The sequence below is a fragment of the Amphiura filiformis genome, chromosome 17 (genome assembly GCF_039555335.1).
Source record: "Amphiura filiformis chromosome 17, Afil_fr2py, whole genome shotgun sequence".
NCBI classification, from domain to species: domain Eukaryota; kingdom Metazoa; phylum Echinodermata; class Ophiuroidea; order Amphilepidida; family Amphiuridae; genus Amphiura; species Amphiura filiformis.
Genome location: NC_092644.1, coordinates 29,750,220 through 29,773,723, shown reverse-complemented (window position 1 = coordinate 29,773,723; position 23,504 = coordinate 29,750,220). Strand labels below are relative to the sequence as shown.

The 23,504-nt window shown below is 37.0% G+C and overlaps 1 protein-coding gene across 1 annotated transcript; it reads right to left on the bottom strand.

Annotated features, from left to right (window-relative positions):
- Positions 1–9,843: 9,843 nt before the first annotated feature.
- Positions 9,844–23,075, bottom strand: LOC140137596 (bifunctional arginine demethylase and lysyl-hydroxylase JMJD6-like). Its single transcript, XM_072159325.1, has 8 exons — positions 22,891–23,075; positions 19,387–19,595; positions 18,689–18,841; positions 17,015–17,211; positions 15,843–15,990; positions 13,137–13,325; positions 11,699–11,874; positions 9,844–10,890 (listed from the first exon to the last, which is right to left on the bottom strand). The coding sequence occupies exons 1-8, from the start codon at positions 22,943–22,945 to the stop codon at positions 10,725–10,727; spliced, it is 1,293 nt and encodes a 430-aa protein (XP_072015426.1). The 5' UTR covers positions 22,946–23,075; the 3' UTR covers positions 9,844–10,724.
- Positions 23,076–23,504: the final 429 nt, after the last annotated feature.

Below are 23,504 nucleotides of genomic sequence, written 5' to 3'. Positions count from 1 at the left end.
TCATGATGAACCCATTTCGTTGAACTCAAAATTATACTGATGTTTATTAAAGTATTCAATAGTAAAATGGTCATAAAGAGTTAAAATATCAGATGATTAGTGACAATAAAAGTAATTGAATGCAACATTATCTTGCATAATTATAATGGCTCACTTTAATACTGAACAATTCTGATTTTGGAATCTACCAGTTTATTGATAGCGAACCCGAAAATTCGACTATGAACTTTGAATTGTAAGCAGAACTTTACCCCCTGGACTTTGCTCTCTAAAAACACACTGTCAAGCATACTTGTTTATCACAAATGACAAATCGGGTTGAGTCCACGCAGAGGTTTGCCTGCCGTGTTATACTTCAGCAATGGAAGTTATCGCATGATGAGCTTCTCCAGGAGACTGATTTACCAACCCTCTCTAAGCGCCGTGACGTAGCCACCCTATGTCATCTATATAAAATCTTCCACAGTCTGTGCTCGTCTCCAAACCCCTTCAGACCCCATCTTCGGCCCTACCCTCGCCACTTAAATTCCTGTGCTGTTGATCCCCCTTTTTGCCGCCTGACTCTTTCTAAGAGATCATTTTATCCATATGCTCCCTCGCTTTGGAATTACCTCCCGGAAGCCATCGTCAAGTCCACATCCTTCAGGCCTTCAAATTGGCTGTCCAATCCCACCTCTTTTAGCCAGTATCTTTGTGTGTTTTCCCAGCTACTTCCTTTTGCTTCTTTTGTCTGTTTGGCATGTTTTGGTACCTTTTTGTGTTTTTATTTATTCTCTTTGTTTGTTTTTGATGTTATTCATGTATAGGCATCCCTTCAATTTATTGCTTGTCAATATTGGGTTTAGCCTGGCGTTTCGCCGAATGTTATAAATAAAAAATAAAGTCCATTAACCACAAGTACGCAGCTAGATGTTTGATGAGAGATTAACTTTCGGCGTCAATACAAAAAGCGCCATAAATACCACAGACAGTTGTGTACGGTGTAGTTAATGGTAATGGCGCGGGCCCTGAAGATTTAAACCATAGCGAAATATGGGCGACCAATCACAAGGCAGATCCATTTAAAGATGCATTACATCATGACCAATTTTAGTTAGGCCAGAAATTGGCCTAATCTTAACCGCAAGGCAAAGTCACTCAGTAGTCTACTTGGGAAGCTAACAAAGAGAGGGAGTAGGGTGACTGAAGAGATCAGATGTGAAAATCTATCAATTGTGCACACATTAATTAAATCAGAGTTTTAAGCTTAAATACAATATCCAGAGTATGCACAATGGGCAAGTGGACTACGGGGTAGTCTAGACCCTCATGGAACCCAAATTTCAACCTTTGACCTTTTTGCCAGTAACTCCAGACTGATAAGTTGTAAATAGGTCAAACTATATATTTTGTTACCCGAGGGCAATATATATACAAAATTACAAATTGATGAAAGTGCTTATGCTTGAAATAAGCTTAACTCTTCAAGGGCTCAAGTTTGAAATGTACAGGCCTCAACAGACCTGAACTTATATTGTAAAACATTGGTCCACATTTGTTAACACTTTATAAGACTTCAGACTCTCAAGTCAACAATAAGATGGCGTATAATTAAAATTAAGCATTGAGGCTTGAGCCCATAAAGGTGTATTACCGATAGCGATCGATAGGCAAAAGTGATGCATGCTGGCAAGGAAAAGGGCTCAAGTTCGCTATCTTGGGTGACAAATTTTATAGCTTTTGAGCCCTTTTCATTCCCAGCATGCATCATGTTTGCCCATCGATCTCGATCAGCAATATACCTATCTTGTTGACTTGAAATTACGCCTGCCAAACAGAGTAGCATATCAGTTTTTTGCACAGGAGACTGTCTTATTTAGAGCACTGAAAGTAATAAACAATTTGAAATAAAACAAACTATATATATAGTCGGAAACTGTTGATTCTTGCATATTTAATATATCGGTAATGTTCAAATTGGAGATAATTTTTGTACTTTGGCAACCAAATTTATCTCAAGAAATTTTGTTTTATATAAAAATTGAACAAATTGAGAATATTTCTTGATAACAAAAACATCCCATTACAATTATACATACCATGCATACAATTAAATAGCATTGTATTTTTCATACTTACATGCTCAATATTATAATAAATGTTGATATTATACACTCTTATGAACTTTTTTTTCTTGTTTATCTTTATTATATGTTTTTGCAAGGTGTTATATTCTTGAGATTTCAACATTACTTGGTTCAAGCCTTAAAATAAGGTGCCTCAGGCTCCAGCCCCCCTCTTCCCTCCCCCAAGCCAAACCCCTTACAAACATAAAAGGATGGATCTAATTTACATCCTGGATATTTCCTATAGCAATCCAGGGGATTTTCAGAAATGTGAAATGCTCTCACGAAATGAACGTATAGTCGCAAGTCGAGTTTCAAAACCCCTGGCTGGTGAATTGATGCTCACCCGTACATGACAGAGTATGTCTTTGTGAATGGGGCATTCTGTATACCAGAAGTATGTTCTTGTGAGTGGGGCACAACATGTGCAAATCACAGCGCAATAGGGCATTCATAAAGGACATACTACTGCCTTGTATGTGTGTGCACATGATCAAGCACACCAATTCAGCAGCCAGGAGGTATCAAAACTACCAATTTGCGACTTAAAAGCTTAATGTGGGAGCAGGTCACAAATATGTGCAAACACAATGGTTACCAAAATTTTCAAATTTGGCTGTGAAAATGTGATATATACAAGCATTTCCAGGAAACCTGAATAATCAGGGAGACACAGCTTCAAAGACCCGGCACCTCACAAAAAATGTAATGTTGGCTCATTTTAAGGCCTGCCTTGTTTTGTTCCTTGAGTAAGCCACTAGATAATGGAAAATACTCAAACACTAGATTTCATGCGATTACATAATCAAATCCATTGATTCATCATCATTTCCTGATTCTGTACTAAGCCATTAGCTTCAAAAGCTGGAAAAGGTAAGTAAATAGCAACAGAATGCGAACCTAAAGGTCCCTGTAACATACTAAAAGTTGAGAAAAATCAACGAAATATGAGAAAAGGATCTTGCACTACCCTCTCGGATTATCTTTTAATTTGACTCGACAGAATCTCGGAAGCGGCGATCTGACTTGAAAGAACATTTTAAGACAATATTCAACTTCTAGTAACCAAAATTAATTAGTGGTAGGCCTTATTTGTCCAAAAATGGGGGGGGGGGCATCTAAGATATTCTCTCGCCAATTTTGTTTTTTGCCCCGGGCGCTACCAACCCAAGTTACGCCACTGCGGAGACTTGCCATAGCTTCAGATGAGTTCTACTATTTAGTACAAAATGAACAACTCTTTTTTCCCCGTATGGATGTTAATTACATAGTTACTCTTACATAATATAATATTACATGCTAAATCGGCTAAGTTCTAAATATGTGATGTTAGCAAGCGAAGTGTTTACATAACCTTTTAGAATGATAGTACATGTACATGCAGTAAACTGTGTGATGAACATTTTGATTGTAATTTCAGGATTCAAAAGAGTGATCCAATCAACATAGTGATAATTAGAGTACATGTCATTTCGATGGCAAAAACACCCACTGATTCCATAGGCAAGGACAACACAAGCTGAACATTATTTAACAATAACGCTATGAGACTCAATACCTATACAGGCACAAAATGTGTGCTCAAAGGGGAAAGGCAATGTGTGATATTAGTCTCCTCAGCAGCCAGTTTGGTTCTGCTCAGTGTTGCCAAAACTTTTCAGCGTCAAGGCGCGGCGCATTGCCGCGGTAAAGGATTCTCAAGTAGCCCAATTTTTAAGCTTCCAAAGAAGCGTCCAATACCGGATATTTGGGCGGATTTACCCGAATTTAGACCACAAAACACCCAATTGGGCGGAAAAGCACTTGACTTTGAAACTTCCGGTACTTACTGGGAAGTTACTGACCGATCAATAAATGGTCACAAAACCCATTGTAATTTCAATTTGGAGCTTCAAAGACTCAAAACCTTTATAAATCGGCTAAATTGAAAGGAAAATACATCAAATTAATGCCGCGGTCTGAGACTGGCAAAAGTAGCCCAATTTAAGACAAGTAGCGGCATGCTTTTTTGAGTAGCGGCAAGTGATCGCCAAGTAGCCCAATTGTGCGCCTAAAGGCGTGGCGTTGGCATCACTGGTTCTGCTTCCTCCACACAAACAGTCTGCCAATGGTGACTTACAACGCCATTCCTGATTGGCTAAGAAATTTCTTTTTATAGTCTAAGAAAAGAAGACTTAAAAAGTTGGATCCGGGAACTAGATTACCTCTGGGTTTCGTGGTGTGAGCAGCATGATCTTCTGAACATGATCAATGGCAGAATTGGCGTTGTTGCACATCATGCACAACAATTATTATCAAAGTGTGAATATTTTTACCATGCACAAGCGGTATTTATGAGAAACTGGTTCTGGGCAAATTTGGATGATACATGTAGCTATGAGGTAAGCTTACGTCAAAGTTCAAAATTGCTCAGCCGATTTAATTAACCAATTGAAAGCTTTGTTTGAAATTGTGTAAAATGATGTCATAGGAAAAGTGTTAGCCAATCAAAAAGAACTCTTTTATTTGTTATCATTGGCAGACTGTGTGGAGACTATGCACGATATGTGACCATCATCACAAATGGTTATAATATAATATGATTATATTGCATGTGTGGGTGCTGGACATGTCCAGTGCTAGCTCTGATGTAGTCAGCACTGTAAATTTCCTGCACCCACCATGCAAAAAGTACGAATATACGCTATGTGCGGACTGTACTATATTGGAAGAAGAAGAAATGGGCCATAATGTTGGCAGATCTAGTTTTGAGATATGGTTCAGTGAACCTTCAAAAATAAAGTAGAAAACCAAGGATTTCTTTCCTCCATTTTTTTATATTTTGTACTACTAATTTGCAAACAAACACCAGGGACATGTAATTATTAATTAATTAATTATTTTATTGAGAATTTACCTTCTCTTCAAATCAGAAAGTGAGAATGCTGACATTACAGCACTTTTTTGTGGTGCCTGGACAGACACATATGTGATGCGATCAAGCAAAATCAGTCAGAACACGCAAATATTAAATTTCCAGTTTCTTATAGAATACCGTAAAACCTCGTCAACAAGCATATAGAGTGGTTTTGATGAAAACTAAATTAATCCAGACACCATCCATCGACAAAATTATAATATTATGGAGTTTGAGCAAATGAATTACCGATACAAGCATATACAAACAAGTGCTATTGTAAGACCAAGCGATTGTATTGGCATATGTACGGCTGTCTCGTATTAATTTAGCTTTCATCAAAAACACACTATAATGACTATATGCTTGTAGACAAGGTTTTACGGTAGTTTAAAGCATTTACAAAACTGTATTTTGCAGAATACCCCACTGAAATTGAACAACCAGTTCCAAAGATATGAGCAATTTTAAAGAGTTTCCAAAACAACAGGAAACAAAAGGAAACATTTCTTTTGTTTGGCTATATCTCAAAATCAATATTTCCTGATGAGGTCCGACTGATTTTGCTTGATCGCATCACATATTACAGGGCACCTGCATTACCATCATGTGATTACCCCAAGTCAAATGAAATGCAAACGTATCTCATATGGATATAAAATTAATAACATTAATTACAGCATTAATCTTTTGTCTTATAACAGGCCCACCAGGACAGCTGTAACAGGCCAAACATGAAATTGATTGTCTTGGTTCGTTGTGCCACCGATTAAATCAAACTATCCCACAAAACATTTAAATATCGGGTAAGGGGTATAAAACGATATATAACGATAAGGGGTATAAAATGTTTTAATAAATTGCAAAAACCATTTTTGAAAACTTGATGCAAAATATTCTAACATAATGCTATTTAAGTGTTGACAAAATATTTTACAAATATGTTTAGCCAAAATATTTTACAATAACATTTTTACATGTTTTTGTAGTGTTTTTCATTAGTGATCTTGGTCATAATTTAATAGTTCACAAATTCAAAATACAAAAAGAAAATCATTATCTTCAAATAACAACACTTGATTATTACTTCATTACAACTACATGTTTTCTAATATAAAACATTTGAACCATCCTGTAATGTTTGCAATATACCGTATTTCCTCAAATAAATGCTTCCAAATGGGGGCGTTTATTAGAAGTCATTTTTAGAACAATAATTCCCATTAAAATCATAAGGTAAGCTAAACTCACACTGAAATGACGAACTAGAAACACTGACTTCGGCTTCACTCTCAGGATTTTTCGCTGATTATCGACGCTCTTATCGACCATGCGTGTAATTTGGTAAGCTTACTACACAAGATAGCATGGATCGGCATTTTTGAAACATCTTGATGGAAAAAAGTGGTGGGGGCATTTATTTGAAGGGGGGCGATTATTCAAGAAAATACGGTATCATGATCAAACCAACTCGTCCATTTAAGACGCCTTTACATTGGATGCCGTATTTCCACGAAAAGTTGCCCCCCCTCAAATAAACGCCCCCACCACTTTTTTCAAGCCAGATGTTTAAAAAATGCCGATATTTTCATGCTTTCTTGTGTAGTAAGCTTACCAAGTTGCTCACATGGTCGATAATAGCATCAATAATCAGCGAAAATCATGGTCGGAAACGAACCAGAAGTCAGTGTTTCTAGTTCATAGTTTGTCATTTCAGCGCTTTTTTGCTTAATGATTTTAACGGGAATTATCATTCTAAAAATTACCTCAAATAAACACCCCGTTTGAAATTGCAACCCAACGGGCGTTATTTGAGGAAATACGGTAAATATATTCCACTTGAAACCTATACATCCTTATGGAAGACATGACCTTAATCTCCCACAAAGGGTGTGTGAATGGGTGATTCCACTTGAAATAATTATACACTCCCTGTGTGGGAGATTAAGGATATGTCTTCCATAGGGGGAGTGTGTATTTCAACTGGAATAGCCCATAATTGAAGACTTGAGCGCAAGAAGACCATAAGTCCACTTGGCCCCTCAACATGTATACACTAAAATTGCGTATAGTTTTGTATAGTTTGGTAATGTTTTATACATGTTCAGAGGCCAAAACAAATCTTTCACAACCTTTCATGATGTTTTCACACTGGAACATGTATTAAACATTATAAAACCCTAAGAAACTATACGTTACTTTAGTGTATACATGTTGAGGGGCCAAGCGGACTTAAGGTCTTCTTGCGCTCAGGTCTTCAATTGGTAATCACTTCAACAACTTCCTTTTTGTTCATAAATTATTCATGATAACATATTAGCACCAAATCATAGCTGTTTTTAGGAGTGGCAATGGCATCTCTAAATAAACACAAAGCAAAAAGAAAATCTGCGTTTATGACTTTACGAGTTTACGTAACACATCATAAATCTAAACCAGCTTATGTCACACAGTCATGTGCAGCATCTTGTTAGCTCCAATTTGATACCACATTTGCTACCAATACCTCTAAATTGACAAAGATTGATACCAGTACATGAAATTCGGTGCATTTGTAAAAGTTGCAAATTAAAAAAAAAAAGAGCATGCAGACCTGTAGAGGTGAATGCGAAGCAGGACAATGACATAGCCTGAAACAATCGATGGGTCATATCAAACGCACCATATTCATCAGTAAAGCATTGTAGTAATCCATGAGTTGAAATTACCAATTGTTAAACCGGGCACTTGGGATAGTCGACAGGGGGCTGGTGACCGCTGGTCACAGACGAGCCTGGCTATGCATAGAATTCCAACTGCATGATCAATTTGCAACTTTTGAAAATGCACCAAATTTTATATACTGGTATCAATCTTTGTCAATTTAGAGCTTATATGGTAGCATATGTGGTACCAAATTGGAGCTAACAAGATGCAGCACACAACTGTGTCAATCAAATTGTCATAACATGAGCAGGTTGAGACTTATGAGGGGTTTTGTAGCTGCAGAATTACTTTTTGTGTTGTGTTAATTAATCTGCACCTGCACCAACTTTCTGTCCATTTTGTTTATACATGTAATCATTTGGTTGAGTCAGAGGTAATTCAATCATTTTTTTTAAATAAATTATTATTTATGTCAAATTCAACAAGATTTTTAACGCAAAAAAACAAAACACATTATTCAAACCAAAATATATATACAATATAACAAAAACTGATCATGAACTAAGTATAAATTTCAGTAAACTATTAAGCAGAAAATATATCCCACCTGCTTTGTGGCACCAATAAAATGAACTCTCACTTGCGGCACCATTATGAAATATGTGCCTGTATCTGAGTGACCAACGGAGCTTCTTTGATAAAAGCGATGGTCTAGAGTACCTGGGTAAAGCTCTGCAAAAGGATTAATTTTTATTCCTTGGTAAACTTGAGAAAAACAACCATTTGTCTGTTTCTTTACATTTTTCACTCCGTGCATTCAATGTCAGTACTCTGTATATACTACATTTTTAGTATGTTTTTATGTTTTTTATAAGATTTTCACAGAAAATATTAAAAAATTTCATGTTCTAACTTATGCTCAGAACTTCTTCATAAAACAATATCATGAAACTGATTTACTATAATGGACATGTATTTAAATCAACCAAACTCGCACTTTAAAAACGTTTTAACCAGAAGAAAGACCCGATTTGTATACAAAAATTGTACAAAGTAACTTGATGAAACTACATGATGGATTGTAATACTGAATGAATGACAATCAAGCTCTTCAACAAATGAAAAATAATAATTATGCCATATGGTACAACTTGACAGTTCCAACATCAGGCCAAATACTATTTAAGGAATCAAGCTAACACAAAATTGTCAGACCTTGGATTTTAGTTTCAATTAACAGGAATTTATGTTATTGTGTCATTATATAATGTAGAAAAGTAAATGCTGGGGACTTTAAGAACTCTTCATGTTATCAGGTGTTTTGAGTCAACAAGGTTCCACAGAGGTTATCCGTGTTCTATAAGCTACATATCCTATCAGCGACTGCTATACCTTGTTTAGCACTTTCAAAAGAAGTACTTGCATGTTCAGCCATGACTGTTTCCCGAGGTCGTGCGTTGAATTGGTTTGAATGAGGAATACTACGGGAACCAGCGCCTTTTGTTAAAAGTCACACATGAGTGAAGTGGATAACCTCTATTGTATTGTGTTGTCCTAAGTAAGTCCAACCTTGATTTCAAGACTTTTGACATACTTAGAACTTGTCGCCAGACAGTTTGTTTAGTAACGGAGGAACACAAACTGGCTGGGACCAAGACTAGTCAAATTTTTGGCAACACTGAAGAATGAAGATAATAGAATGTGGACAATCAAGATTTAGCAGAATTTTTGATTACAGCAATAATCATGATAATGTACAACCAATTATATAACATTTCTGACAAATTTCAATTTCTTTGCAAAATGACAAAAATAATAACTGGTTTTCACTATCAGAAAGTTCCCATGTGAATTTAATTGAAATAAAATACAGGGCATCTCTGGAAGAAATGTACCATCGGAAATTGTACTTTTTAATATTTTATTTCCTGAAACAAAACAGATTAAATAATTTATGCAATTGTATAATAACAAAGCTTTCATGTACATGTTTTGAATTTGAAAATTTGACTGCTTTGTTCTTGGAATATCTTCCACAGGGGGAGTATGTTTTTCATATGTAATTGGTCAGAATTAATCATTTTGAAAACCATACTCCCCCTGTATTATGGCTTTACCTATATTTTCCACAACTGGAGTGAGTATTTCATATGGAAGTTTCCTAATTGTCTATTCTATTCGAAACTCATATGTCTATTCTATTCTAAACTCATACTCCCTCTGTGGAAGACTTTAGCTAAATCTTCCACAGAGGGAGTATGGATTTTAAATGGAATAGTCCAATTAGTTGTACCTGAAGTATCAAGCACTGGGTATTCAGTGGTATTGTGCATGAAAATTTCAATGCACAATATTTATGATTCGTGGACTGGATTAAAAATGAGGTGTGATTGTCAAATGCTGCAATTCCAGAACGGAGGGGTAAATTTTCAAAATTCAATGTATTTCAATATTATTTAATAAATATTATGCAATAACAAACACTATTCTGTTCTATTCTGGCATTGTTTATAATTAAAACTACTCAAAAACTAAAATTTCTGATGGCACATTTCTTTCAGACACACCTATCTATTGAGGTACAATGAAATAAAACAGCTGTATTATTACAACACTTACATTGATCATGATTCAGTGTTGGAACAGTTGGCCATTTTTAATATGGGATCCAGAGTTTGTATTCAAATATCTTGCATTTTGTCACAATTAAAGCTTTCTCTTTTACAGTTTATCAAAGCACAATGTTGAAAATTTTGAGAAAATGGCCTCCATTTCAGCAAATCTTAAATGGCATTAATCATCCTATGCTTAAAACTCTTGCCAAATTCCTAGCTTCTGTGCTCAGAACTGCTGAACCACAATACTGATATTATTTTCTGATCAAGAATTTCTCTCTTTCCATTTGATTCATGCATACTCTGAATATACAAATAGTTTAATTATTATATTACCTGGTTAAATAATCAAGTTACTCATAACATATTATATCACTCAATTAGAAGCACAGATTCAAGAATATTCACAAGGGTCAAATGTAAAGGTCAAAGTTCACCGATCCAGCTAGTAAGATGCCTGTGTCATCTGCCGTCACCAGTGATTCCAACTGGTTGTGGATGGAGGTGTGTGTCAAATGAAGGTAGAGATTCTAGTTGGCTGGGTTCAAAGGAGGTGTGGCTTGGAGTTGTTTCACAGCTGCTGCTGATGGGACTGTCCGATGAAGAGTCATGGCTTGAAAGCTTTCTCCTGGTAATTCAAAAGGGAGAATTGAAGTAAAATTTCAAGTTTAATTATAATTGTTATTACCTAACAATACAGCAGCATATATTAATTGTCTCGATTAACATGCTAACAATACATTCAAAGGTCCAAGCAAATTAATGAGGCATACTGGAGCTGGAACATACAATAGGCGTAATTGTGTACATTGTTTGTCTTTTTTGTTTTTGGCAAATCTAATTTAAATTAGCATATAATTATGACAAATATCAGTGCTTTATTAAAGCCATAATTTACGATCTTATAATATGAAATTGGTAAAAATGTTTCAAACCTTAATTATAATGTTTTCACATGTCCCAACTTACACCTTTAAATGGAATCAGCAAAATTTGTTGTGTTTATAGGTCAATAGAGCAAATTTATGACATTAAGTCCCCCATAGAACTCCATGTTAAATGTCCACAATAGCCAGTGGGGTTTCTTTCAATTTACCTTGTTATTTCAGCTTTCAGAAACCCTTCCCGGCAGTTATTACTAATTTTATTTCAGCATTTTGGGTAAAGAATAACAAAATTTAAATTTGATGGAAATTGTACATCATAGCTTTAAGGTATTCTGTGATTCAGCCTAGAGATCAGAGTGTCATATCTCATAAATTCCATAATCCGAAACCAAACTGTAACCTAAACTACCTTGGATGTGAATGGTGCTTTTTCATTATTATCTCTCTCTTCAGGCATATTTTAAACCTGTTTAGGGACCAAACCAAAAGCTTAGTAACAATAACATCCTTAGAAACAAAAGACTCTTCCTATTAAGTAATTTTTGTTACCTTTTCTTTCTCCTTTCTCTGTCACTCTGTGAGTCATTGCCTTCGCAACAGGAGCAGGCGCTGTCACCACTACTACTAGAACTTGATGAACTGCTGCTGGAACTATCAGATTGAAGCCCAGATGACTTGGTAAGATCCACTGCATCTGCTACGGCTGTTAACTCTGGGTGGTATTGCTGCAATTAACAAGACGATAAATGAAGTCACTATCAGGGTCTTAGCTAGAAATTGAGAGTTGCCCGTCATTTGAATAAATTTGCCTGTCCTAATTTGTCCTTTAAAATATTTACCAGACATCTATAGCCCATTGGGGGTTCAAAGAGTTCAAATATGTGCTGATATGGCCTTGTTATACAAATTGGGTCTACTAAAAAGGTCAATTAGCTTCTCAAAACATACAATTTATGATATAGCATCTGTCAAAGGCATTACATTTACCCGTCCCAGGAGCAAACTGACGGGTGGCTAGCTAAGACCCTGGTCACTATCATGACAAGGGGTAAATAAATGAATATCTACCTGCTTCATTATAACATTTTTTACTCATTTCTGCTAACACTAGAAACCCACCAAACCCAGAAAGTACAAATATTAGACGATAAAGGTCCAGAAAGGGCAAATAAAGTAGTCCATGAAAGTTCTGGTGAAGATAAATAAAATTAATTCTTGCTCAAATCCTAGGTTAGTTTATCCAAACAAATCTAAAAAAAAGTATGCAAGGATCATGCAGGGTTCGATTTAACTGGTGTCGTGGAGCAAAATGCTCCCCATTTTGGACAACCTGCTACACAAATTTCAGCTTGTATAGCAATTTTTTACAATGTAAACAGATACCGGTACTAATATTATAAGAACATCGCCTAAATAAGGTTTTCGCTAAAAATTGCTATGCAAATTTTTCAAAGTAAATCGAACCCTCCAAGGATGTCTAGTCAAGTACTGGTAAATTGATTGAGATTTAGCTCACTCAGCCCGTACCATGCTCAGAACTACCCAAACTAAGTGTCTGCAAGATAAGAGTGATTTTGGTAATTTTTATGAAACTTGGCCCAACAGTTTTAAATATCAAGTTCTTTAAGTTCAAGTTGTACACCAAGTAAGAAAGGTAAACTATATACTTAATTAATTAATAACTTAAATTGATTAATTGACCTATGTTAACAATTCTGTAAGAATCCAATAGCTTCCGTTTCACAAACTGACGTACGATCAACATGCGCCAGTATGTGAAAAAGCGAAAATCAACATTTAGGCACAGAATCGGCATCACAGTGTTGCGACCGACGTATTGTTAATATGTGTGAGTGACCACAGATAAAAAATTCTAAAAACAGGTATTGAAAAGTCTGAAAAACTCTAAAATTTGGAAAGCTCCTATACTTTTGTACAGAGCAAATGCAGAAAAAGAGCTGAAAATCAAAACGTACAGTACACCTACCTTAAGGGCATTATACCACTTCTTGGATAGCTTTGGTCTGCCTCGTACGGTCTTGTGCCACACTATGGGGAAATTTGTCCTACTGCTGAAATTCTGTGTCACAGCTATAGTTTCATCCAGGTTGATGACCACATGCCACCATCCACCTGGTACAAAGACGGTCTCTCCTGGTCCCTGCAGTATTTCAATCTAAAAGAGGAAGATAAAAAATGGGCAATTCCAGTTGAATTCATACACCCCCTATGGAGGGACACAGGTCCCTGGTCGTATGTCATGAACTGGGTACGCTAAAATGGGGGATTCATTACAATTCAACTTTTTTTTTCAAGTTTCGTTCTAGTTTATTCTTAAAGTACTTGGCTATGTTCAAAGTATTTGGTATCAATGTTTTCCTAGAAGTCTGCTCTACAAAATAAAACCATTTGCAGCCCATTTGGACAAGTATTGTGAGAGTTATAGTAACAAATATTCAATTAGGTAACGGGGGATTCGGCAGTGGGGGATTCGGCAGTGGGGATTCCATAGACATTGCACACAAACAGGGCTAAAATGAGTCGCCTATAAATTTACATAAGTAGAGAAGTGAAACACCTGTGGGGCTCTGATTTCACATGCACTTCACTGAATGATAGATCTAACTTATGATGCAAACATAATGTGCATTAATGCAATTAATTAATTAGTTAATTGGATGTTAATTAGATACAAATTTTGACCACCTTTTGGCAATGTCCGCCTTGTCCGGCCATTCTGCGCTCACACATATCCCACAAAACAAGGTAGAAGCTTGGATTAACTTGATTTTAACTTTATTTCATAAATATCCATCTCCTTTTAATTACTTTGATATTTAAAATATTTAAGATAAAGAATTAAGCATTTATTATCAAATTTAATGACCAGTGGAAGTTGTTTGTCACCTGAGATCAAATCTGTTGCATTTGAGCGACAAGTGTAGGGAATTCAGTATGTTAAATCAAACAGGAAAGGGTGTATCAAGCTAAGCATGATTCAAATGTGGTTATTCCAACAGGTTGTGTTCTTTATGTTGGAATAGATATATATGATACATGAAAACAATAAATTTGTACTTCAGGTTCAAGACCATGAAGAAATTTTATGTGCTCAATATCCGCCTAATAATATACCATATTTAAAGTCACCCTGTATAGTACCATTTTGCATAGAGATGACAATTTGCACCGGTGTACAAAGAGCCATTTAATTACATAGAAGAAAATGAAGTTTGTATATTCCATAACTACACTTACTACATTAAACCTGTTTGATTTTGATGAATTTCGTACTAACGAGTCAAACATACACAGATCACCCTGTATAATATGCTGATCACCCTGTATACTTAATATTTGAGTATAACTGTGGGCAGAAACCCATGACATATGTATTTCTCTTTCTAATTTACATTTTCAGTGATGAAATATAGGACTGCTCCTTGAATAAAGAAGTTAATCTTCAAAATAATTTTTGCATCAAAAATATCTAGGCAAATTTGACCACCCTGTATGTTCAACACAGAACACCACCAGTCGCCCACTTTATTATTTTTTTGTGGGCCATTGTCCTATCTTTCAATATCCACATCTGTTTTGACATGCACATTTTGGGAGAAAAAGATGACCCAGGTATATCAAAATTACAAAATATGTATTTTTTTTTATATTACACCCTATAGGAATTTTACCCACCCTGAATATTGGATCTTTTTTTGCCATATCTAACATCCATGTAGTATAAGCTTTCCAAAAATGTATACTTGTATACACTTTAAATGTAAGGAATAAAAGTTATGCTTACTTCAGTACATATTAGTGACGTTTATGTCATTTTTCAGTGTGTAATATTTTTTGTACCCAGTTCATGACATACGACCCCCTGCAGTATTTCAATTTGAAAGAGGATAAACAATGGGCAATTCCAATTGAATTCATACACCCCCTATGGAGGGATAATAGGTCCCTGCAGTATTTCAATTTGAAAGAGAAGGATAAACAATGGGTAATTCCAGTTGAAATTCATACAGCCCCTATAGAGGGACACAGGTCCCTGCAGTATTTCAATCCAAAGAGGAAGATAAACAATGGGCAATTCCAGTTGCAATTCATACACCCTGTATATGGAGAGACACAGGTTCCTGCAGTATTTCAATTTGAAAGAGGATAAACAATGGGCAATTCAAGTTGAAATTCATACACCACCCTATGGAGGGACACAGGTCCCTGCAGTATTTCAATTTGAAAAAGGCAATGAGCTATTCCATTTGAAAGTCATACACCCCCTTCAGAGGAACACAAGTCCCTGCAGTATTTCAATCTAAAGAGGAAGATAAACAATGGGCAATTCAAGTTGAAATTCATACACCCTCTATGGAGGACCACAGGTCCCTGCAGTATTTCAATTTCAAAGAGGAGGATAGACAATGAGCATACCAGATGAAATTCAAACATCCACATTGGAAGACATGGCCTTAATCTTCCACAAAGACTGGTGTATATTTCAAATAGAGTCACCTATCCCAATACTGTGCATGTTCATCTGGGAAATTAGGCAAGAATTTGAAGACATTCAAAGGGAACTGAAGGTCTCCCAAGCTACTGATGCTAAGTTCACAACTTCACACTGAAGAATGGCTTGATTGGAGGTGGCAGTGGAGGAGGGACAGGGTCACCCAGAGATGATACTTACAGGTATACAGTCTGAAGGCCAACTAGGTAGCTGAGTCTTTGGATAAATTGTTTTGAACCATGTGATGGCTTCATCGCGCTGCTTACCGCCCTCTTCAGGTTGCACTTTCAGAAGATCCTTTGGGACATGAGTAGGGAACATGCACCACCTGGAACAACACAAAATGACCAAATAAATCATTAAAAAACTCTGGACCCATTTCCAAACCAAGTCACATTTTATGATGTGCACCCTTAACATCATGCAATACAAGAAATACCAACATATCTGTATCAATGGGATTGTTATGTATACAGTTTGTCCACTCAAGTACAAAGTGACAACGTGCGCTGCGTAGTGTTGCGTCTCTGCTGCAGGTATGCGTGCCTTCAAACTCGGCACAGTGTGTGCGTCCGTGTCGGTACTTTGTACTTCAGAGTAGACTGACTGTAGTACTCAGAAATAGTAACTGTAACTAGCTCTCAAAAAGTAGGGCAATGTTAACCAAGCAGGACACTCGGAGACTATTACTGTGTTCAAGATCATGAATTTCCTACAGTACTTCACAAGATTAGCCTCTGAGCCACAAATAGTGGATGGATCTTGTGCGGATCCCACCAGAAGTGCAGATACTCTTGCTTATATCTTCTTTCGACAAGCGGGATTCTATGGTTATCATTTCGAGGCTGCAAAAATACACCAAAATAAGACATAGCGTCTACTGTGGACAGAAATTGACCCGGCTCTTGCTTGATTAGAGTTATTTCCCTTCTTGCATGACTGAAAGGGTGCACATCACACATTCACTTCGAAATGGTGCTTTTGAATTCTATTTTTTGTTTGAAAAATTACAATCTGCCACAATTTCATGACTGAAAACTAATCTGAGGGACTAGTGATTTATAATAGGGACTGAAGTGGACATTTTCACACTCTCAAATAAGTGTTTGTGCTTCATCAATTTGGAACTGTTTCACTTGTTTTTACAAAGAACTACATTTTATTATTTTTGCAATAGCTACTTTGAAAATACAAATGCGTGAAGTACAAATTAGGCAATGAAAGTTGATACAAAGTTTCCCATCACCCGCCCACATTACTTTCTCATTTTGGCCAAACTTTTATTATTTTCCTGAAAAAGTTAGTTTTCCAAAAATAAACCAGACCGACAAATCTGACATAGATCCACATACCTTTTGTGTCCTTTTACAAGTGCATTCCAGGCACTAGTTCCAAGCGGATCTATATGAATTCCTGTACCCGATCTGGCTGGTCCCATCACAAACCACCGGTATGGAGGGCGCTTCTCCTCGCCTGCATACTTAAATAGATCATCACGAAAGTACTGAGGTATTTCGTAGTCTTCTAAAAGTTTCTTTCCCTTTGGATGCTGATGAAGCAAACATTATGTGAGAAGGTGTTACATGTATGCAAAATCATTTCAATGGACATTATTAGCGCTACAATGTATATACATGTAATGCAAATTTGAGAGTTCCCCATCAGGTGTAATTAATATTATAGTTCCAGAGATGCCTAAACTCCGCCACCTAAGAATTCTATGCTAAGCCAGTTCCATTTTATCGATAAAATCTACATTTGTATAGTCTTGTGAATCATTAGGGTACAATGATTCAGTTTCACTGACTCCTCAAACAGGATGTTAGTTTTACCATTTTCTAGATCGGACCTTCTCGACTCAACTGGCAGTGCACATGACTACATGCTAATATGGAGGACCGCATGATTCCTAGTGGTTCACCGACAGATGCAGCGTTAGTGAGGAAATCTATGTAAATTGGAACATGCAGAAACTAGTGTGCACATAGCAACCTATATAGCCCATAAGGGCAGCTATGTGCCACTCAAAACTCCTCAAATCCATAAGCTTCTGGACACGCTGCCCCTGGACCCCTGTCGGATGTTGCCCATGCAATCCACCTAAAGTGCTAGGCGACGCACTTGACCCCGCACCCATTAGTCTCTCCGCTCTCATGGATATAGCTTCTCTTAACTTTGTTGAGAATGCCTGATGTCCTACTTCAATGTAGATCGATTCTCTGTTGGAAGTTATGATTGCACATTTATGCTACAAACACCAATTAAGAGGTTACACAAGACATGTCCTGACTCTGCCATATTTTCAACAAAATGCCAGTCTTCCTTATAGCTTCATAGACGACACCCAAGAAACCAATTTGCTGTAGCAGCATGCAACAGGATTAATTACCATAGAGAAGGGTCTTCACTATTTTTGAATGTATTGCCCTGCACTAATCACATGTCTATTTCTATCATAGACCACTACAGACCAAGTATCAACAGTCAAAGTCCATGTGCATTGTATACTGTGGATTCTCGCATATTCATGAGGGCCGATTGTTCAAGTGTACCGTGTCAATCTCGCCAGCGTTGTGTGCATTCGCGTATACGCAATATAGCGTTGCGTGCTTTCACGATTACGCAATAGACCATAAAAATACGTGGTACGTGCGTAGCAATTTTGCCTGACGCATTTCATGAAACAATCGGCCCTCATTATTGGGTGATGCTGAGACTTTGACTGCTTGTACGCGGTCTGTTATCTTTTTCGTCCATGGTTTCTATAGAATTATGACCTGGCAGGTCTTTATCCCTGTTCTTTGATAATCTATGGTGCAATGCAGAGGAATTGCATAATGTCTAGTGCTAGGCAATACAGTCAAGAATAGTGTAGACCCAATGCTATGGTAAGTAATCCTGTTAGTGTTATATCACTACGGTACCATACTTCTACAGCAAATTAAAGTTGTCACTTACTAACTAAACTACACCCACTGACAAAGAATACTTACAAATACTACAAGTACTAAAATAGAATAACTTACATCACCAAAACTGCTGTCAAATATATACAATGGGCTATCATCGGGACAGTGCTGCATATACTTGACATAATATTTCATTTTCATCTTCACTGAGTATCCTTCGTCATCTTCTCCACACTTGAACTTTTGGTTGCGATACTTCTTGGCAAGGCGCTGTAAATATTGAGTATAAAACCACATAATATGTAAGATGATGATGGTAACAATTTCATTTTCATTCCTCTCTGTATTTTGTACCCCGGTGGCCGGTGCACAATTTTCGAGCGGAATCAATTTCCAATCCCGGGTATTACAAATGTCAGGCTTATTGGCAACTGGCTGGAAAAAATATATTATTTTTGTCTGAATCAGGGATGTACATGTACATGTAAGTAGGCCTGAAGAAAAAATCTGGAAAAACCTGGAAAAAGCGTGTGAATTTGGGCTAAAAAGCTCCAAAACGGGCTGATAATAAATAAAAGTGCGGAAATTTGGACACAAAAAAATCCTGAATTCAGGATTAATCCTACAAACTTACATCCCTGCTGAATTTCTCAAATAAAATAAAAATGTTGTAAAATTGCCCCAGAAACAAAACATTTGCACTGCCAACAGGAGAGAAACTTTTGTTTTAGCCCAAAACAACAAATGGCATACATACATGAACTGCAAAATTGCATCAACTCTTCATTCACATGATCATTAAAAAAACCTCATACCTCTGAGGTCCACTTCTTCTGTGCCTGCCATCCTCTCTGATCGTTGATAACTACACACGGTATACCAGGTAGCTCATATTTGTCAATGAATTCTTGGTTAGAGACTTGAGATGCATCCACCCTTATGGTCGTATCCTTCACAGCTTTCAAGGAACAGTCAAAGTGCTGGTAGTGATTCAGTTTTTCCCAATCAAAAGGCGTTTTCAACTCTGGAAGAAGAACAGAAATCAAAATGAAAAGGTTTTAATGAGTTCTTTTTCAATGTGCGATTTCTCACACATACAGTTGCTAGCTGTAAAGGCCAAGGGACGGCAAGGGTTCCCAAAGTGAAGTTCTTCCCATGGACTAAAGACTGAGACGCAGAAAAACTAACATAGGGCCTATTTACAATATATCCAAACAGTCAAAGTCTCAGCATCATCCACACAATATTAATGCCCTGGAAGAGGTTCAAACACAGGTGGCTTGCTTCTGTGCAAATTAATACAGCTGTATGCCTGGCACTGTCACCCAGTTGATGGCAGATCTTAACTGGCAGTCTACTCTAGACAGACAAGAAGGAGGGTTGCCAGAGTTACTATGGTTTACAAAATATGGTCAACGGGTTGGGCGATATTCAATACAGTCAATGCAGAGCCTCCTTGGAAATCAGTGTTTGACATTGAAGGAGCTACCATGCACTCTCCTTACTCATTTTGATTTTCCTGTGTTAATCAAGATGACGCGAACTAAATAATACGCGTTTTTTTGTTTGACGCGGCGTGTTGATACGCGAAGACGCAAGATTTTTTTGTTTGACGCGATGTAGTTGTCAGGCGGACATAGTAACTGATGCTCACTATTTTGAGGTCCCTGGATATTTTTTAAGGTATTTTTGCTCATTTTTAGACTTTAATCACCAAGATTGGCAAAAAGTGAGGTGAATATCAGGGATAGCGCGCTAACTTGCGCCATGCCGCCATGGGGTCATAGGCGCATTCTTGTAGCTTTTGGCGCACAAAATTATCATTCAGAGGTTGCTAAGGGGTCATTTGAACCCTTTATTTCTATTGTGTTGGATCCATTGTTTCACAAAATTTCAAATTTTTGACCCCTTGTTTGAAAACCTAGCGCTACCCCTGGTGAATATGCAGCGTAACTCGGGGAATGATTAGGTTTGCAAAAGTGAAATTTGCAGTTGCATCACCACCGTTTGAGTTTTTATCAAGAAAAGTTTTGCAACTCGGTAGAGATGCCAGGCAAACCTTAGTTAACACATTTGCTTGTCAGCCAAATTCACCTAGAACTCAATACATATTTACATAGAAATTTAAAAGAACAGCCAGGTCAAGGAAACCTACATAAACATGTTGTCTGCATGTATACTTCACTTGACCCAAATATATGATTTTTTATGGTGATGAGACACTCGCACATGGAATTTTAGAGGATTTTGATAGCAGTTCCACATAGAAAAGCTGCTATCATCATGAGACTACGATCTAGAAACACCACCGAAATGCTGTTTTTATGTTTTGTTAGCTGAATCTTTTTGATGAAAGTCTTTGACAAGATGTAACTTTGCTACAGAAAGTGCTATGACAAAAAGGTTTTCAGTTTTGGCTTTCTTTACTCAAGGGCTTTAATTTGATATATAAAATGATGCAATTTGTTGGCAAATTTGAATTCACCTGGCATACCTATTAATTAAGGTTTGCCTGGCATACCTACCAAATGTATGTCGACACACTGTCGACGTGAAGATACAAAATATGTCGACATCAAAAAACGGTGCAGATGCCGGCCCTTATTATATAGATATCCCAGGCAAACCTTAGTTAACACATTTGCTAGTCAGCGAAATTCGCCGAGACCGGGGCCCAAACACAATGCATATTTACATAGAAATTTGAATTTTTGTTCGAGAATAGGTCGGTGAAGGAAACCTACATAAATATGTTTTCTATACTTCACTTGACCCAAATATATGATTTTTTATGGTGATAATCAAGTCGCACATGGAATTTTAGAGGGATTTTGATAGCAGTTTCCATTAAAAAAAGCTGCTATCGCCATGATACTAAGATCTAGAAACACCCCTAAATGCCGTTTTGGGGAATTTTGCTAGCAGAATCTTTTTGATGAAAGTCAATATTTGACAAGATGTAACTTTTACGGAAAGTGCTATGACAAAAGTGTTTTCAGTTTTGGCTTTCTTTACTCAAGTCAAGGGCTTTAATTTGATATGTAAAATGATGCAGTTTGATGGCAAATTTGAATTCACCTAGCATACTCTATATTATAGCCATACTAGTTCTAGTTCATCTACTTCCGGACTATACCCTGTGTGGGCAAGTCATACTTCAGTATGACTTGCCCTGAACGTCCACATATATTCGTAAGAGAGTCAGACACATTGCATGAGAGCCTGCCAATTTAAGCTTCCTAGAATATCAATTGCATTAAACATACAAAGTCACAAACTTACAAACTTCAATATGCACTTCAAATACAACAGACCAGCTGTTAATCATTACCGATCCTTCAGAACGTTTTACTCTTGCAGCTGTTTGATGTAAAATGCGACTTCGCTATCTCCATTTTCCCTATCGAAACGTCAGGTGTTGTTGACAATTTTACCGGAAATGTGGGAAAATCGCCAGGCCTTCTTCTGGAAATGCGCAAGGCATTGTGGGAAATTGTCAGAGCTGTGCACGTTGTGTAGCCTAAGTACTTTGGCCCTGATCTCAAAACAATAAACATGGCGGAATAAAATGACCATGCGTAAGGCTTTAGGAACACTACAGAACATTAGGCAGAGACGCCCTAGCGTCAGCTAATTTGGATATTTAATTATTTCATTTATTTTTCACCCGACTTTACCCCTGGGCGAAAAATCAACAAAATAATTACCGTAAATGTACGTCCAAAGCTAACGTAAAATAGGGCGCCTCTGCCCAATGAACGTTCAAATAATTACGGCACAATTTCTTGCTCGCATCATCATCGGGCTAATGCCTGCCCGGGCCCGGGGCACTCAACTTTGGAAGTGACGGTATGTGTCAATAGTCCCCCTCTTTTGAAGTCGACTATACCCGATGACCCCCCTTTTTAGTTGCGGTTACCCCAATGACCCCCCTTTTTTGCTTGTGGCTTACCCAATAACCTCCGGCTTTTTTCTAGAATAGCATCATCAAAATGCCACAAAATAATGCCGAAACTTCCAAATTCTCTTATTTCAACAAATTTGTATTGGAAATTTGAAACAAGGAAATAGAATTTTGCTCCATTTTTCAAAATTTTCTACCTGATGACCCCCTTTTTAAAATCTTTAAAAAGTTTAGTTTTTCTTTGAAAATCAGTTAGGGCGTGACGTGCTGGAGTTTCTTCTGGCATGTCTGTATAGATGACCTATCCAGTTTAATAGTCTTACAATAACTCAAGAACTATGCAATGTCAATGGTGCAGAATTCCGCAGTTACACAATATTGTAAGTACATCGTCATCGACGACACGCATACTCACCCGGTCTAGCAGCCCGTTTAGCTTCCCATATTCGCCTTCTGGTTCGGCGATCCATTCCAGCTTAAGCCACAGTATTGAGAAAACGTTTTGGCTTCCTCTAGAAACTTTAATGGCGATTTCCCAATGAAACACACTCAATATTGTACAATGCAGCGCCAATGTGTATTACGTGCATTAGATAAGTAACCCGGGGTCCGGCTTCATATTAATTATAGCGATAAAACGTAAGGGCATGAGGGGGAAGAAAGTAACTTCATTAAAGGATACATTTCTCTTTAGGTTCTTATACTAAATTTAATGCACATTATTATTTTATTTGAAAATATAATCATTGTGTGCAATCTAGAGTTTTGTTTTTCTACAAGTTTGAGGGGTAAATTTTACAACCATTTTATTAGGAGTGGTTCCCCCCTAAAGTACCATAATTCGCTTGTTTGTTCGTTTACATTTTCTTTTCTCCAGTAGAGATACTTTATTTATTTATTTATTTATTTATTTGGAAAACGCTTTTATAACAGCGGCACCCACCGTCTTGGTGGTGCATCCATATAAACAAAAGTTAACAAGAATTAAAAGATGATACTGAAAGTATTTACAAAAGTTAACAATACAAA